The 18,377-nt window shown below is 40.2% G+C and overlaps 2 protein-coding genes across 2 annotated transcripts; one reads left to right on the top strand and one right to left on the bottom strand.

Moving 5' to 3' along the window:
* The first annotated feature begins 7,590 nt into the window (after positions 1–7,590).
* On the top strand, positions 7,591–11,160 carry LOC128240439 (uncharacterized protein K02A2.6-like). The gene has a single exon (XM_052957078.1). The coding sequence runs from the start codon at positions 7,591–7,593 to the stop codon at positions 11,158–11,160; it is 3,570 nt and encodes a 1,189-aa protein (XP_052813038.1).
* A 2,633-nt stretch (positions 11,161–13,793) lies between these two features.
* Positions 13,794–18,140, bottom strand: LOC128240438 (melanoma-associated antigen E1-like). The gene is made up of 4 exons (XM_052957077.1): positions 18,036–18,140; positions 16,366–16,472; positions 15,184–15,362; positions 13,794–14,524 (listed from the first exon to the last, which is right to left on the bottom strand). Exons 1-4 carry the CDS (start codon positions 18,138–18,140, stop codon positions 13,794–13,796), a joined length of 1,122 nt encoding a protein of 373 aa, XP_052813037.1.
* Positions 18,141–18,377: the final 237 nt, after the last annotated feature.

The raw sequence follows: 18,377 nt of genomic DNA, 5'->3' as shown, positions 1-18,377 counted from the left end.
CACCCCCACCAAGACAATTGGAACTCCTTCAACACCCCCACCAAGACAATTGGAACTCCTTTAACACCCCCACCAAGACAATTGGAACTCCTTCAACACCCCCATCAAGACAATTGGAACTCCTTTAACACCCCCACCAAGACAATTGGAACTCCTTTAACACCCCCATCAAGACAATTGGAACTCCTTCAACATCCCCATCAAGACAATTGGAACTCCTTTAACACCCCCATCAAGACAATTGGAACTCCTTCAACACCCCCACCAAGACAATTGGAACTCCTTCAACACCCCCACCAAGACAATTGGAACTCCTTCAACATCCCCACCAAGACAATTGGAACTCCTTCAACATCCCCACCAAGACAATTGGAACTCCTTCAACATCCCCATCAAGACAATTGGAACTCCTTTAACACCCCCATCAAGACAATTGGAACTCCTTCAACATCCCCATCAAGACAATTGGAACTCCTTTAACACCCCCATCAAGACAATTGGAACTCCTTTAACACCCCCACCAAGACAATTGGAACTCCTTCAACATCCCCATCAAGACAATTGGAACTCCTTTAACACCCCCATCAAGACAATTGGAACTCCTTCAACATCCCCATCAAGACAATTGGAACTCCTTTAACACCCCCATCAAGACAATTGGAACTCCTTCAACATTCCCATCAAGACAATTGGAACTCCTTCAACACCCCCACCAAGACAATTGGAACTCCTTCAACATCCCAACCAAGACAATTGGAACTCCTTCAACATCCCCACCAAGACAATTGGAACTCCTTCAACACCCCCACCAAGACAATTGGAACTCCTTTAACACCCCCATCAAGACAATTGGAACTCCTTCAACATCCCCACCAAGACAATTGGAACTCCTTCAACACCCCCACCAAGACAATTGGAACTCCTTTAACACCCCCACCAAGACAATTGGAACTCCTTTAACACCCCCACCAAGACAATTGGAACTCCTTTAACACCCCCATCAAGACAATTGGAACTCCTTCAACACCCCCACCAAGACAATTGGAACTCCTTTAACACCCCCACCAAGACAATTGGAACTCCTTCAACAACCCCACCAAGACAATTGGAACTCCTTCAACACCCCCACCAAGACAATTGGAACTCCTTTAACACCCCCACCAAGACAATTGGAACTCCTTCAACACTCCCACCAAGACAATTGGAACTCCAACATCCCCACCAAGACAATTGGAACTCCTTCAACACCCCCACCAAGACAATTGGAACTCCTTCAACACCCCCACCAAGACAATTGGAACTCCTTCAACACCCCCACCAAGACAATTGGAACTCCTTCAACACCCCCACCAAGACAATTGGAACTCCTTTAACACCCCCACCAAGACAATTGGAACTCCTTCAACACCCCCACCAAGACAATTGGAACTCCTTCAACACCCCCACCAAGGCAATTGGAACTCCTTCAACACCCCCACCAAGACAATTGGAACTCCTTCAACACCCCCACCAAGACAATTGGAACTCCTTCAACACCCCCACCAAGACAATTGGAACTCCTTCAACACCCCCACCAAGACAATTGGAACTCCTTCAACATCCCCACCAAGACAATTGGAACTCCTTCAACACCCCCACCAAGACAATTGGAACTCCTTCAACACCCCCACCAAGACAATTGGAACTCCTTCAACACCCCCATCAAGACAATTGGAACTCCTTCAACATCCATATCAAGACAATTGGAACTCCTTTAACACCCCCATCAAGACAATTGGATCTCCTTCAACACCCCCACCAAGGCAATTGGAACTCCTTCAACACCCCCACCAAGACAATTGGAACTCCTTTAACACCCCCACCAAGACAATTGGAACTCCTTCAACACCCCCACCAAGACAATTGGAACTCCTTCAACACCCCCACCAAGACAATTGGAACTCCTTCAACACCCCCACCAAGACAATTGGAACTCCTTCAACACCCCCACCAAGACAATTGGAACTCCTTTAACACCCCCATCAAGACAATTGGAACTCCTTCAACACCCCCACCAAGACAATTGGAACTCCTTCAACACCCCCACCAAGACAATTGGAACTCCTTCAACACCCCCACCAAGACAATTGGAACTCCTTCAACACCCCCACCAAGACAATTGGAACTCCTTCAACACCCCCACCAAGACAATTGGAACTCCTTCAACACCCCCACCAAGACAATTGGAACTCCTTCAACACCCCCACCAAGACAATTGGAACTCCTTCAACACCCCCACCAAGACAATTTAATTCATCTCAGTTCCTGCCCCCCAGTACATTTTTTCCTGGAACAGCCCTAACAATTAAATGCATTGATATTTTTGTGAATACCCTTCTGTTACTTTTTTCCATACCTTTCTTGGGTGGATTACGATTTACTTGACAGTCTTCCTTATCCTCTGTGTAAGCTTGCCCCTGGTGCCTGTTTCCTTGGAGAATCCTGAGTCAACATAGAGTATTATTAAACAAGTACTAACTAATATTCTTCAAGAGTAAGACCTGTCTACAGATATAATTAATAAACTGATTGATCTTAATATGTTTTACATATCTTTTACAAATATATAGAATTATATTTATTTTTTATTTCATTTATTTCAAACATGTCTCTATTAAAAAGAAATTACCAGTCACTCTCTCAATAATCAACCAGATCAGACTATTTGTGACTTCTGATGAAAAGAATGTTTCCAGGATTCCCCCTGGGTTCTAAAAAGTTGTCGCCACTTGTCGCGGCGGGGGTTAAGGAGTTTAAGCATTGACTGTGTTGACTGGGCTGTGACTGCTTGTCCTAATTATCGGATTAATTTTTGTTGTCGCACCAGCAGATGCGCTTGATATGGGCACCACTTGCGTCATTTTAAGAAAATATTTTAGAAAAAAAATCATTGTCCCCATAAATTTGTCAAATTTGAAAAGTTGTTGCCACTTTTGCGATTTTGTCGCAAATGGCGACAATGGCGATCGCCAGCGGGAACCCTGGTTTCATTTCCTAATCTCATTTACCTTTGATTTAACATCCAACCGAATATGCCTTGAAATGGTCCTTCCATGAACATGACGTTTGTGTATATGATCTAGGAGAAAATCTTCCCTAGAACATCTAACCTTACAGTCAGGACAGTTCAACCACTGTTGATGCTAAAAATGTTGAAGTTAAAGTAACCATTGGGCATAACTATTAAAAACAATTTTAAAAGTTGTAACAACTATGCATTACCATGATTACCCTATTGTGTAGTAACACACCTTAAATGAGATATATCACATATAAGTAAGGCCTACAAAAAAATATGTTTGGTTAGGGTTACATCCTTTTCAAAAATAGGTAGGCTTTTTTTTATCTTTTATTTAAATTTTTTATTAGGCTTTATATAAGAGTATCATTTTCATCATTGGAGAATGGTGTTAAAGATATCTCCTGTTTAAGCATTTAAGGTTTAAACTACACATTTTTTTCAAACTGACTATAAAAACAGTAGGGTCGGCGCCTATTCTGTAGGTAGGGTCGGGTAACCCGAACCAAATGTATTTTTTTTTTTAGGCCTAAGTATATTGACAATCACATGTAAGCAACTTAACGGTAGATACTTATAGTTCTATTGTAAAATTAACAGCACCTAGCCGTTTGTTTTCGAAATCGTTTTAAGTAAGGTTAAGATAATTCGCGAAGAGTTTTGTTTCCGCAAGTAGTATGCAAAACCAGCATTATGTTCAATGAATGATAAACATAGCAACTTAAGTTTTTATTCCAAAAGCGTTAACTTTTTATATTACTTCATGCGCAAAACATACTCGATAGCACCACCACTACTCGACAGCCCGACCACTAGGGCAACAGCGCCACCACTTTTATAAATATGTGCATTTTTCCTTTTTAAGAAGTGCTTATTAGTTTTGTTGTGTTTCGGCATAGGTACTATGCATAACAGTTATGTTTGCATGCGTGAGAATGTTCTTACCGGGTGTGTAAGCACTGAAATGTACTTGCTATGCAATCAGATCTCAAAATATGCACAAGTCTGATTCGGGAGAAAAGCTCCTGGCACCACAGTTTGCACAATATTGAAACAAAATAGTAACCAGCCTACAATAGAAGTGTTCTTACACGGTACCACATTCTTCGATTTTCGAAATATGTCCGTTAAATGAAATTATCAAATAAAATATAAATCATACTCACGTTTGTCCAAGTATACATAGGGCACAGCTCCACCACGGAAGTGTCGACAGCTCTTTTTCTTTGCACCACCGTAAAGTGGTGGAGCTGGCGTTTACAGACCGTGTCTTGAGTCAACTCTAGCATGACAGAGTCCAGCAATTTATGCCAAAGCATTGTCTGCAAACTTTCTGCTGTGAGATTGCCATAATGCTCACGCAAATCTACAAGAGTAGATGCTAACCTCACTGGGGCCCAATATTTGGAATTGTCTGCAAGTCTTCAACAGACAAGAAGTTTACAAGCACTTTATGGCCATGCTTACAAATCAAATGCTCCCGAGTAGAAGATTAATTTGATTGTACAGTCACTAACCTTGTTTGTCTTCTATCCGGCTACCATTTCCGTCCGAAAAGTGGCTAAGGACGCTGAAAGGGCCTCAAAAACAAACAAAAGCAAAAGAATGGGCCGGGTTGGTGAAAGTCCATGAAGACTATGACGTAGAATCAAATAATCAACCAGAAGAAAATTAACAATGGCCAAAAATTGACGAAAAAATATGGCTTCAAACGTTGTTGTTTGTCGAATTATGGCGTCGTCGTCGCCTATGGTCTCGATGTACTTTATCGAATATTTTTGCCGATATCATCTTTGTGCTTTATTCTATGTACTTGTACTCTTTTAATTTTTTTTTTAGACACATCGAAATTTAGAAAGTTGTGTGTTTTTTTAAAAAGTAAAAAAATATATATATATTTAATTTTATCAAATTAAATATTTATAGCTGGTTTGTTTCTGACAGATATATATATGCTTAATGAATCCATCAGTTCTTCTTTCGCACTTTTCGTTATTTCTTCTGTTTCACCCGCTAGTAACCCCAACGTAATAGCTGCATTGGGTATGCATTATGTCTGTATTGTATTTTCAAAGTTCTTTCTTCCAGTCCTCTTCTAGCTTCAGCATACTTTTTTACAGTGGAATAAGAAGTGTTCTACGGTTTCAGGAACTTGGCAGACACTGCAACAGTTGTCTGTTTGGTCTGGTGTCTGTTTTGCCCAGTGATCTTTGAGCCGGGTGTGACAACGGCTGAAACTTTTTCTTTTCACCAACGCAGTTTCTTACTCCGGGTGTGACAAAGATGTCATGAATGGCGGAAGACATCTCAGAGTTACGGTATTGTGCTAACCATTTTTCATTAATGGCTTTTCTTTTCATCATGTGCATGACTTCACTGGCATCTTTCTTTTCATCATTGACTTCTGCTTCATCAAATTCTGCTGCCTTCTTAGCCCCTTTTTTGCCTGCTCTTCAGCCAGCTCATTTCCCTCTATGTTTTTATGGCCAGGTATCCAGTGCACCTGGAGTGTATTACCATTGTCCTCTAAACTTGTTACAGATGTTTTAATGTTAAAAACGGTTTCAATTTTGTTCTTGGGAATCTCTCTTGAAAATGCTGTTGATATTGCTCCCTGGCAGTCTGTGAATATGTGAATGTTTTTTCTTTGTGGTGTTGTAGCTGTTAGGAAGTCCAGTGAAAGTTCAATACCCGCCATTTCGCCAGAAAAGTTATTGCTTTGATACGCCCTTATTTAACAAAACTGGATTTGTCTTGTATCCTTCAAGATAGATGGCAGCACCCGCACCAGTAGGGCCTGGGTTACCCAGTGAAGAGCCGTCTGTAAACACTAGGATGTCTCCTCCAGATGTAGCATCTAATATGTGTGCTATATTTGCTGTCTGGGTTTCCTTATCCACAGTGAATTGTTCGAAGTTAACCTTTTCGCGTGTCCTAGAAAGACCAATGTACTTCACGTTGTACTCAAATTCCTTCTCTATATTTTCTAGCTTGATTTTGTCTTTGAGTTCTGTGTAGCGGCACATTAGAAGTGCAAATGTTGTAGGTTTCCCTCTAAATCTTGACCTATTTGACATCCACTTGTTAAAGTCTTCTTTCAGTGGGTCTTCATCTCTTTTGGCTACAATTCTGATCAGTTCCTCTACTTGTCTCAACTTAATGTGAATGTTCATTGGTAGGGTATTTGTTAATAGTTCCAGTGATTCTGTGCTTGAACTTGGTAAACATCCACTAGCTTTTAACGTAGGCGGCGTTGGACCGGTTCAAATGCATGTATGCATTGGTCAGTTTGAGTGACCAGTACAGGTAAGCCAAAGACCAAAATTGGCAAGACCAATGCTTTGAAGAGTTTCATATATGTAGTCTGTGTGCAACCGCTGTATTTACTTGTGAAACAATCAAGTCCTTTAAGTGCCCTGTAGCCAGCCATTGACTTCTCATGAATGTGGGTGTTGAATGACAAGTTGTTGTCTATGGTTACCCCTAGCAATTTTTTGTTTTGAATCAGCTCAATGGGAATATTATTATAAACCAACTTCTTAAAGGGTTCAATGTCAGTTTTGAATAGGATTGCATTAGTTTTTTCAGAGGCTATGCACCATACACCATATATTAATCTTATGAAGATCTTTATTTGTTTTTTCAACATGCATTTTCAATTGACTTGTCACGGTTCCAAATGCTGGCATCATCTGCAAATTCTGTATGATGTCCAGTCACTCCGTCCATGCTGTCCCTTGTGTCTGGTTGCAGAGAGTTGGGCTCAGAACAGACCCCTGTGGAATGCCTACTTTGGAAATGATTAAAGGGGACTAAACACGCGGGAAAATTCTCGAGGAAAATTTGCCAACAAAAGTTGCAGAATTTCAGCAACAATTGCACTGGAACGGCTTAATAAAACACCGATACCACCATTAAAGTATTCCCTATTATTTATTCAGACCAAACCTAGCTTACCTTTTATTTAGTCTTAGGGATAAACACGTGAGGTCTTTTTATTAAGCAGTTATTTAGTACGTCCTGCTTCTCCAACAGAAATGTGCTCACAGACGGGTATGTATAAAATCCGGCCCTATAGCGCCTCAACTGAGAGACAGGTAAGAAAAACACGGCCCTAGGGTCTAACTTTTTTAATTCTTAACCAAATTAATAAAGTTTGGTATTGTTGGAAAGAAGAAACAGCCAGGTTTCGAAAAATGTTTTTGGTTTTTAAGTTCTGACGTGGTAACTTATGCGAATATTGCCTCAAAGTATTTGTAGTGGCCAATCAGAGCCCACTATTGGTAAACCCGCCTCTGTGTATGATAAGCCCGCCTCTGGCTAACAGTTGCATGTATGTCGATAGTTCAGTTATTGATTAGATTCAAGATCGTGTGCGTATGAGTATGAATGTAATAAAGCTATATTAAACCATCCCGTTTTGGGTCTGTTATATACATTACACTGACAACATTACATTGGCGACGAGGATTGAGGATTAAAGTGCTAGTAGATTAACATATGAAATACGTCAGTGTCAGGATTAACGCACAATGGCTGGATTAGCGCCGTTCCCGAAATTTGATGTGTACGGGGAGGAAACATCCCTTGGCACAAGATGGACTAAATACGTGACAAAGTTGGAAAATTTGTTCACAGGACTTAGCATTGACTCCAAAAAACGGAGGAAAGCGCTATTACTTCACTATGCCGGAGATGAAGTATTCGAAATATACGAAACATTGAATCTTGGAGACAGCGATTCAAACTACGATGACGTCAAGCAAGGGTTAACAGGCTATTTCCAACCGAAGAAAAACAGAGAGTTCGAGCGGTTCGAATTTAGGAACCTAAAACAACATCACGCCGAAACAATAGACCAATTTGCAACTCGCCTCCGCCACAAGGCAGACAATTGTGAATTTTCGGACAAAGACGGTGAAATAAAGAGCCAAATCATCCAAGGCTGCGTGTCAAAGAAACTACGACTTAAATGTCTGGAAGAAGACAAGCCGCTTAAAGATATTTTAACAATGGGAAGAACAATGGAAATTGCGGACAGACAAGCCAAAGCAATGGAACCGCAATACAGCGACGTAAACAAAATTAAAGTCACACCGCAACACACAAAATCGCAACATGCAAATTATAGCTATCCACCCTCAGCACAAAGAAAACGTCAACAACAGTCACAATCAAGACAAACGTGCAGAAACTGTGGCGGCATATATCCACATCAGACCAAGTGCCCAGCCTACGGAGCGACATGTAATTATTGTCGTAAACCAAACCACTTTATTGGCGTATGCAGAAAACGAACGCGTAAGGCACAGGTTCATGGAATTGACCAGGTGGAAAATGAGGCACAAAAGGAGCATTCGGTGTCGGATACAGACACATTATTTGGAGTCAACGTTTTGACAGATAACAAAGTACCAAAGATAATATTAAGCATAAATGGTGTTCAAACGAAAACTCTAATTGATACCGGAAGTTCAATAAACATAATCAGCCAAGATGTTGTTAACAAAATGAAACCAAGGCCAATGCTGAAGAAAACAAACATAGAAGTGTTCGCATTTGCACAAAATAAACCGTTAACCATAAAAGGCAAATATACATTTACAGTGGAAACTAAATCAAAAGTGACAGCAGCAGAATTTCACGTTGTTCAGGGATCATCAGTGACATTAATCAGTTACCAGACATCTGTTGAACTCGGTATTGTGCCAGTAATAAACTCAGTGAACAGTAACAAATACGAGGAATTATGTGACAAATATCAGTCCGTGTTCACTGGACTAGGCAAATTAAAAGACAAACAAATCAAGTTCCATGTTGACGAAAACGTCGTGCCTATAGCAAAACCAGCTAGAAGAATTCCATTCCACGTGCGAGAAAAAGTGGAACAGGAAATAATACGACTAGAACAGCAAGATGTCATTGAAAAGGTGGACGGGCCGACACCTTGGGTTTCGAACATTGTTGTAGCACCAAAGCCAAACGCTCCAGACCAAATAAGGCTTTGTGTAGATATGAGAAAAGCAAATCAAGCATTGAAACGCGAGCGTCATGTAGTGCCTACAACTGATGACATAATCCTGGAATTAAACGGATCAAAGGTGTTCTCCAAAGTGGATTTTAATAAAGGATTTCACCAGCTTGAGCTGTCCGAGGAGTCACGCAACATGACAGTGTTTGCATCGCATGTCGGATTATACAGGTACAAACGACTGAATTTCGGTGTAAGCGTAGCGCCAGAAATATTCCAGAATGAAATACGACAAGTGCTTACAGGTCTCGAGGGAACATTGAACATATCGGATGACATTATAATACACGCACCAAACCGTGACGAACATGATCGGAGACTCGTAGCCGTACTGCAACGAATGCAAGACAAAAATCTCACACTCAACAAGCAGAAGTGCGAATTTGGTAAAACCTCTGTCAAATTCTATGGCTTTGTTTTTTCGGACAAAGGCATAAGTCCCGATCCGGCCAAAATCACAGCAGTTCAAAATATAGCCGAGCCGAAGACTACAGGTGAATTAAGGTCATTCTTAGGTATGACCAATTACCTCTCAAAGTTCATTGACAAGTACTCTACAATTACGGCACCCCTGCGTGATTTATTGAAAGATAGCAGCGATTTTAAATGGACAAATCAGCAGCAGACTGCTTTCGACCAGCTGAAACAAGCGCTATGCAGCGATACAGTGATGAGCTATTTTGACCCGAAAAAACACACAGAACTATGGGTAGATGCAAGCCCCGAGGGAATATCAGGGATATTAATACAAGAAAACAAAGTTATCGCATATGGAAGCCGATCATTGACGCCAGTGGAAAAGCGTTACAGCCAAACAGAACGAGAAATGCTTGCATGTGTTTGGGGCTGCAAACATTTTCACATTTACTTGTATGGAAAGGCATTCCAGCTAGTAACCGACTGCAGACCCCTGCTCTCAATATGCACAAACTCTAAACAAATACAGTCAGCTAGACTTGAACGATGGCGATTGAGACTTACCACCTACAATTTTACAGTCAAGCACATGCCTGGAAATAAAATGATAGCAGATTACTGTTCCCGACATCCAATAAATAATTACTCACACGAAAACATAGCTGAGGAATATGTGAATTTTATTGCCAATGCCGCAGTGCCCAAGTCATTAAATCTCCAAGACGTGGCAAGTGCCACAGCCAAAGATTGTGTGTTGACATGCATAATATCCGCGCTTCAAAACAACACGTGGATTAAGCAAACATGCGCCGGTGATGGCAGCTATAACTGTTATCAGCAACTTGCAGACGAACTGACCGTCCTGTCAACAGAGCATGGAAACGTTCTCCTACGAGGAATCAAGCTGTGTATCCCAAACAGCCTGCAATCAAAAGTAATTAGCCTAGCACACGAAGGTCACCAAGGGAGAAACAGAACAAAAGCGCTCTTACGAGAAACCTGCTGGTTCCCCTATCTGGACAAACTAGTCGACGAACAATGCAAAAATTGCATACCATGCATGTCCGCATCACCACAAACGACAGTAGAACCGATCAAGCCAAGCCCATTACCAAAGAAACCGTGGGATGAAGTGTCAGTTGATTTTTGTGGGCCGTTTCCCACAGGAGAATATTTTATGGTAGTTATCTGTGACTACAGTAGATACCCATTAGTTGAAAAGTTAACAAGCCTGACTGCACAAAATGTCATATCGCACCTTGAAAGAATTTTTGGAATGTTCTCAATTCCAAGTGTGGTAAAATCCGACAACGGAGCGCCGTTCAATAGCCATGAATTTACGCAATTTGCAAACAGTATCGGGTTCAAACACCGGAAAGTGACCCCTCTAGCCTCACAAGCCAACGGATTGGTAGAAGCATTTATGAAGCCACTAGTAAAAACAATGAAAACTGCTACAGCGTCTGGAAAGAACTTTAAATCTGAACTTACTATTTTTCTAATGAATTACAGATCAACCCCACATCCAAGCACAGGACTTTCGCCATTTGAAATAATGTTCAATCGCAAAATGAAGACAAAGCTTCCAACATTTATCGTGCCGAGAAATGATATATATGTACGAAAAAGGGATGCGACGAGGATGGGATACTAAATCAAAGCAAAAGAACAAAAAGTATGCCGATGAGAAACGGAAGGCAAAACCGTGTACATTACAGCCAGGCGATCCGGTCCTTGTTAAACAACCCAAACAAAATAAATTAACAACGCCATTCAGTCATAAATGGGGATACGTCGTCAGACGAAAGGGATCCATGGTCACAGTACGCTATGATGGCCGTGAAATGACACGCGACGCCGCACACTTTAAGTTGGTACCTGTACCGCCCACACACAGCCAACAACATAAACAGCGTTCAGGACCGCGTGAGCAGCAAAACAACGAAAACGAACAACGGCGACCAAACAGACATCGTCAGATGCCGATACGTTATCGTGATTGAATGAGTGTTAATTGTGTGATTTTCTTATCCAGGCCATAATAATGCCTGCATAGTATAAATGAGTTTCTAGATAACAATAGAGTGTTAATAGCAAAAAACACACACACAACTATTCCCATGCAAAATGCTAATAAACTCAATCCGTGAAGTGTGTTAACCATTTCAGGGGAGTAATAACAATTAACTTCAAAATTCTGGGAGCGTCCAATGGACCAAAACATTGCAGAGATCCGAAACTGATTTACAACCACATCATGATAATTAAACGGACATTTGCTGGGAAATCTGTTCCCGGTCAAACCATTTACACGATATCATCTTAATGTTATAAAGACAAGCCAGATTATCTAACATTCGAACTTAATTCTTGTTCTTAATGATCTATAATGTGTGTGCTATTAGACAGTTTTATTACCTGACATTTTCTAAATTTGTGAGGAAAAAGGGTCAGAGGTTAATTTATAGACAGACAATAATCTTGTTTATTTTAATACATGGTTGCAAGTGATTTGATTATTGCAATGATATTTAAGAAAATGATAGTTTCTGTTAAAAAGAAATAATACAATGTTTTATGAATAATTCATGAAAATATGTTTATATGATTTATTGATCTTTTTTTCATATAAGTAAAATCAAATCCATGTAAAGGAGGGATGTAGTGGCCAATCAGAGCCCACTATTGGTAAACCCGCCTCTGTGTATGATAAGCCCGCCTCTGGCTAACAGTTGCATGTATGTCGATAGTTCAGTTATTGATTAGATTCAAGATCGTGTGCGTATGAGTATGAATGTAATAAAGCTATATTAAACCATCCCGTTTTGGGTCTGTTATATACATTACACTGACAACATTACAGTATTCGTTGAAAATCACGTAATATCGCACAGTGGCGCAGGTATGGAAAACACGGCCCTAGGGTCTAACTTTTGTAATTCTTAATTAATTTCATGAACTTTGATATCGTTGTAAAGAAGAAACAACCACCTTTCAGAAAATGTTTTTGGTTTATAATTCTGTGCATAAAAACGTATGCTTATGTCATCTAAAAGTCATCGTTGAAAATCGCGTAATATCGCACAGCGGCGCAGGTAAAGAAAACACGGCCCTAGGGTCTAACTTTTTTAATTCTTATTTAATTTCATAATATTTGATATCTTTGTAAAGAAGAAACAACCACCTTTCAGAAAATGTTTTTGGTTTTAAATTCTGTGCATAAAAACGCATGCTAATGTCATCTAAAAGTCATCGTTGAAAATCGCGTTATTTCGAACAGAGGCGCAGGTATGGAAAAATACGGCCGTAGGGTCTAAATAATTTATTTCTTAACCAATTTAATAAAAGTTGGAATCGTTGGAAAGAAGAAACATTCTGCTTTCAGAAAATGTTTTTGGATTTTAAATCCTAACGGGATTATTGATGGTAATATTATCTTGAAATCATAGTTGAAAATCGCGTTGTATCGCACTGAGGCGCATATTTTGGAAAACACGGTCCTAGGGTCTAAATAATTTAAATCTTCATCAATTTAATATAATTGAATATGATTGAAAAGAAGAAACAAGCAGGTTTCAGAAAATGTTTTTGTAATTAATTTTCTAGCATGACAATTTGAAATAAAAGTTGCCTTAGCTATTTGCGCTGTACTGCAAAGGGACGCAGGTGCGAACAACAGGGCCCTATGGATTAAATGATTTTATTATTTAACAATTTAGTAATTAAACGAACGTGTAACGTAAAAAGACCTCCAGTTTGCAAGACAAAAAATTTGTATGAAATTTCTATCCTGTTTAATAATACTGAACTAGTCTTGAAATCGCACATAATGTACAGGAACTATGGTGCTGCTTTATAGAAAAAACGGCCCTAATTGGTCGGTTCTGGATTATGAAAAAACAGCAACAACAACAAAAACAACAATAACTCAGTTTGTCAAAATTATACACGCATAAAACATTGATAAATTTACCGAATCCATTCAATCATTACCATGAACACTGTCTACACAGCCACTTGTCTGAACATTCTACATTGTCAGTACAGCTTTGGTGGTACCACTTGATCCTACATTGTTTATGTTCACATTTGATCATATCGTCTATAACGTCCGGCATTTTACATGAGCAATATAATTTGAGAATGGTTGTTTTAGATTCTTGTTGAGGCATTTTGGGCATTTTATTTATTTTGAAACATTCCATTTGACCTTTACTAATGCAGCGAAGAAGATGGCTTCTCATCACTGAACAAATCGCAAATTTGATACATCTATTTCAAAGTTTTTTAAAACAAGTTCAGTTGCAAAGGCAATAGCAAACACTCCGCAGTCATTAAAATGAGAGCCGTGGTAGGAGGAGCACCAGGTCGCGGAGCCAGAGTCGTGGATGGAGGTGCACCGGTACGCGGGGACAGAGCCGTGGTAGAAGGAGCACCGGTACGCGGGGTCTGAGCCGTGGTAGAAGGAGCACCGGTACGCGGGGACAGAGCCGTGGTAGGAGGAGCACCGGTACGCGGGGACAGAGCCGTGGTAGGAGAAGCACCGGTACGCGGGGACAGAGCCGTGGTAGGAGGAGCACCGGTACGCGGGGACAGAGCCGTGGTAGGAGGAGCACCGGTACGCGGGGACAGAGTCGTGGTAGGAGGTGCACCGGTACGCGGGGACAGAGCCGTGGTAGGTGGAGCACCGGTACGCGGGGTCTGAGCCGTGGTAGGTGGAGCACCGGTACGCGGGGACAGAGCCGTGGTAGGTGGAGCACCGGTACGCGGGGACAGAGCTGTGGTAGGTGGAGCACCGGTACGCGGGGACAGAGCCGTGGTAGGAGGAGCACCGGTACGCGGGGACAGAGCCGTGGTAGGAGGAGCACCGGTACGCGGGGACAGAGCCGTGGATGGAGGAGCACCGGTACGCAGGGTCAGAGCCGTATTGACAGCGTTCTCGATCGCACTTTCCATCGTCTCAGTGCCGTCATAGCTTAGATGGAGACCATCACGACTCAGGAGATCACGCCGAGGACCTGCCGAAGAAAGCAAACAATAATAATAATAATAATAATAATAATAATAATAATAATAATAATAATAATAATATTTTTTATTAAGAAAATATCGATCATATATTTGTACCAATGATAGTATGTGCTAAATGAGTTGCGGCATGTATACATTTATTTCCCAATTAAATGCGAAGTAAAAACAAAAGCTAGCATTAATTGTAAGTCAGGTATGATTTTAACAACTTAATTACATATTATAAATATATACACAAAAACCATAAAGCGCACAGTCTTTCTTTTGAACGAATTAAAAGAGAGTATATAAAGCAACATTCTCTTGATAAAACTGTTATAGAAGATGTTGGTGCATTTATTTAATGTGCAGGTCATTTTACATATTGATTAAAAAGAACTGTTATTAAACCTACGAGTTAAAATTTAGTTTCATAAAAATGCACAAGGTATTTGGAATCGAGACGCGCAGATATGCTAACACACCTATAAGACTTGCCAAAATTAATACATTTGTTCTTATATATAAAGGCTCGGTCACACCGCCCGAACTTTGTTGGAGCGTTTCTTGAACGGTAGGGAGAGGGGACCGAATTTCGACAACGCTCGTCACCGCGCACAAAATGGGGAAAAAAATCGAAAGCAAGGGCGTTGCCTTAGCGGTGCACCGCTGAAGCCGGCGTTGCTATAGCGTTGGCTTAACGGTAGCGAGCGGTAGCGAGCGGTAGCGAGCGTTGGTTTATTCTGGTCCCGCTCCGACACCTCCATACCAACGCCAAACCAAAGTTCATCACCGCAATGGATCGCTGCTTCAACGCCCGAAACCGTTCCAGCAATCCCGTGTCCGCTTGTAAAAATGCTTAAAACCGCTCCACCAAAGTTTGCTCAACGTTTAAATTTAATCACCGCCCGGGCAAAGCTGGCGAAGCAGCGTTGGTCCAGCGTTCAAGATTTCTGCGTTGGCCTAGCGGACCCAAGCGTCCACGAACTTGCGTCTAGCGGTGCCAAACTTTGACTGGGCGTTGTTGGAGCGGTGGTGAACTTTGTCGGGGCGGAAAATTGCCCGCTCCTCACCGTTCGCAATATTTTGTGCAGCTCAAAACTTTCGGAGCGGTAGGAAGGACCATAAGCGGTGGCCGAGCGTATACGGCGTTGCCTTAACGGGGGCCAACTTCTGGTGAACGGTAACGAGCGGTGATTTATTTTTCACCGCTCCAGCAAAGTTCTTGCGGTGTGACCGGGTCTTAACAAAAATATGAAGAAATGTCGAAAACAAAGGTTCTTATGAGGGATAAAGAAGGGTGCAGAAACCATGGTTTCTACCTTATGAGACGATTAAAGATCACAATAAATCTGTCAACATTTACCTATCAATTAATTAATTACATAGATGACTTTGCTGTATATATAATCGTTTGTAATACATTGTTGACACTGAGCATTATAATCATTATAGGTGAAAACTTTTACCGCCGTCTACTGATTGGCTGACCCCTAAAAGTCGGAAGTATAGCTATTGGCTGTCCTAATGCGCTTAGACACGCCCATTTACAGTAGCGCTTCACTCGATCAGATAAAGTTATTGGTGTATTAACTTTCGGTAAAGTCCATATTGCCTAATTTAATGCACAGCTGGACTCTCAAATGTACACGGATTTAGGGATAGGGGTTACTTATAGAAGGCTTAAACTAGGCCTTTAATGTTTAATAAATCACACCACTCTGATGACCATAAAAACACGCTCTTCATAAGGGAAAACATAAATTTAAAAAAAGCGACTTGTGATAATACAATGTCATATAAAAGTTCTTATTTCTCTCCTTATTGTACTTTTATTTCTAATTCTAACCTCGGTGAACACTCGTGGAACTCCTGGCACAGGTCTACGATCTTCTCCACGATTGCCGATGGAGGAGCCGAGAAAACATCGTTCGTACCGAGGACAAGGACAATCTCCTGTTGAACAACAACACAATCATCAGACACACTGACAGACAGACAGACAGACAAAGTAGTTTATTGTCGTGAACATATAGTCTATAGACTAGATCGTATTATTGATCACAGAACTTCTTAAAAGAAATGCTTGGTATTTGCTTAGATTTCTTATTTCGACTATATTTTGCGATTTCATTATTTCATCTAATTTGTACATACTTGGGTTTCTAACAGAGATTGTTATTATGAACTTCTTTCTGATATTGATACACACAGGGCATATTATGACAAAGTGGTATTCGTCTTCTATATCGTTAGAGTAACACAAAATACAATTACGATCAGCCCTTTCAATTCTATTACGGCCATATCATCCTGTTTCAATATGTAATTTATGTGACGACAATCTTAGCTTAGACAAAGCCATTCTTAATTTATTTGATAAAACATCTGGATAAAATTCAATTTCAAAGTGTTCCTTAAGGTATTTATAAGTACATAGGGTATTACTGTTGTTTTCAAACCATGATAGTTTAAATACATCGAGCACTCTATTTTTAAACACAACATGAAAACTTTTCAAATGAACAGAGTTTGGGTTTAACAGAACAGAAGTTTATTTCGACTTATGCAACAAAGCATCTCGTCAAACAAATATATACAATTAAACAAAATATTCATGCGTGTGATCATCGTTACAAGGTAGCCAATATCAATAACAAGTCAAGATAACTCAAGAAATATGGAGAATGTTCACGTATAACAATATTGATAGTAATAGATATAAGAAGCTGTTTATCTAGTTATTTAGATACATTATAGAAATGCAGATGATTAGTGGTCACGACAGTGATTGTACGGTTACAACTTAAACAATATCATTGATAAATAAACAATATCATTGTATAGCTTGTTAAATCAAAAATGAGAATCGCTCAGTATGTCATTATTTTCACATATAAAGCATTTTTTTACAACGATTTTGCCTCGCGGCACTCTAAATCAAACCAAGTCTGAAAATTTATGAGCGGCTGAATAATCATTTCTGAAAGGTGGTTGTTTCTTCTTTACAACGATGCCAAGTTTTATTAAATTAATTAAGAATTAAAAAATTTAGACCCTAGGGCCGTGTTTTCCATACCTGCGCTCCTGTGCGATATTACGCGATTTTCAACGATGACTTTTAGATGACATTAGCATGCGTTTTTACGCGTATAATTAAAAACCAAAAACATCTTCTGAAAGGTGGTTGTTTCTTCTTTACAACGATATCAAATTTCATGAAATTAATAAAGAATAAAAAAAGTTAGACCCTAGGGCCGTGTTTTTCATACCATCGCCACTGTGCGATATAACGCGATTTTCAACGACGAATTTAAGACAATATTCGCATAACTTACCATGTAAGAAATTAAAAACCATAAACATTTTCTGAAAGCTGGTTGTTTCTTCTTTCCAACAATACCAAACTTTATGAAATTGGTAAAGAATTAAAAAAGTTAGACCTTAGGGCCGTGTATTTCTTACTTATGCCTTTGTAGAGACCTTATAGGGCCGGATTTTATACTCTTCCTCACAGACCAGTGACGTCACTCGCACTACACTATTCACGTTGTCAGACCGAGTGTTGCTCGAATCTCGGAGTCTGTAGGCATTGAAGTCACCAGCCACCAAATCACCTTCCATGATCAGCTTAAAATAAAATAAACAGCAATTTTGCAAAGTGTACGGATATAATTTGATTTTAAAAACAAAATAAGGCACGCGGAGAAATTCAAAAATCAAGATTCGATCGCGAAAATACACTACTTTTTGTACTGAAGTTGGCAGAATTCAAAAGGAGCGCATCTCAAAAAGTTTAAGGCGTCACGAAGGATTAAGATGGTCGGGTACGTTGTTCCGTCAAAATTGACGTTCAAAATG

This window comes from Mya arenaria, chromosome 7 (genome assembly GCF_026914265.1).
Source record: "Mya arenaria isolate MELC-2E11 chromosome 7, ASM2691426v1".
Classification (NCBI taxonomy): Eukaryota; Metazoa; Mollusca; class Bivalvia; order Myida; family Myidae; genus Mya; species Mya arenaria.
Note: the sequence above shows the minus strand (reverse complement) of the source record. Positions and strands in the feature narration are given on the sequence as shown.

What these genes read in the sequence shown, in the direction of transcription:
- LOC128240438 (XM_052957077.1), bottom strand. Translation starts at nt 18,140, where the DNA reads ATGGAAGGTGATTTGGTGGCTGGTGACTTCAATGCCTACAGACTCCGA. An exon ending in TAGTGCGAGTGACGTCACTG is followed by an intron (nt 16,473 to 18,035) that starts GTCTGTGAGGAA and finishes GTTGTTCAACAG; the next exon opens with GAGATTGTCCTTGTCCTCGG. An exon ending in TAGCAACGCCGGCTTCAGCG is followed by an intron (nt 14,525 to 15,183) that starts GTGCACCGCTAA and finishes TTTCTTCGGCAG; the next exon opens with GTCCTCGGCGTGATCTCCTG.
- LOC128240439 (XM_052957078.1), top strand. Translation starts at nt 7,591, where the DNA reads ATGGCTGGATTAGCGCCGTTCCCGAAATTTGATGTGTACGGGGAGGAA.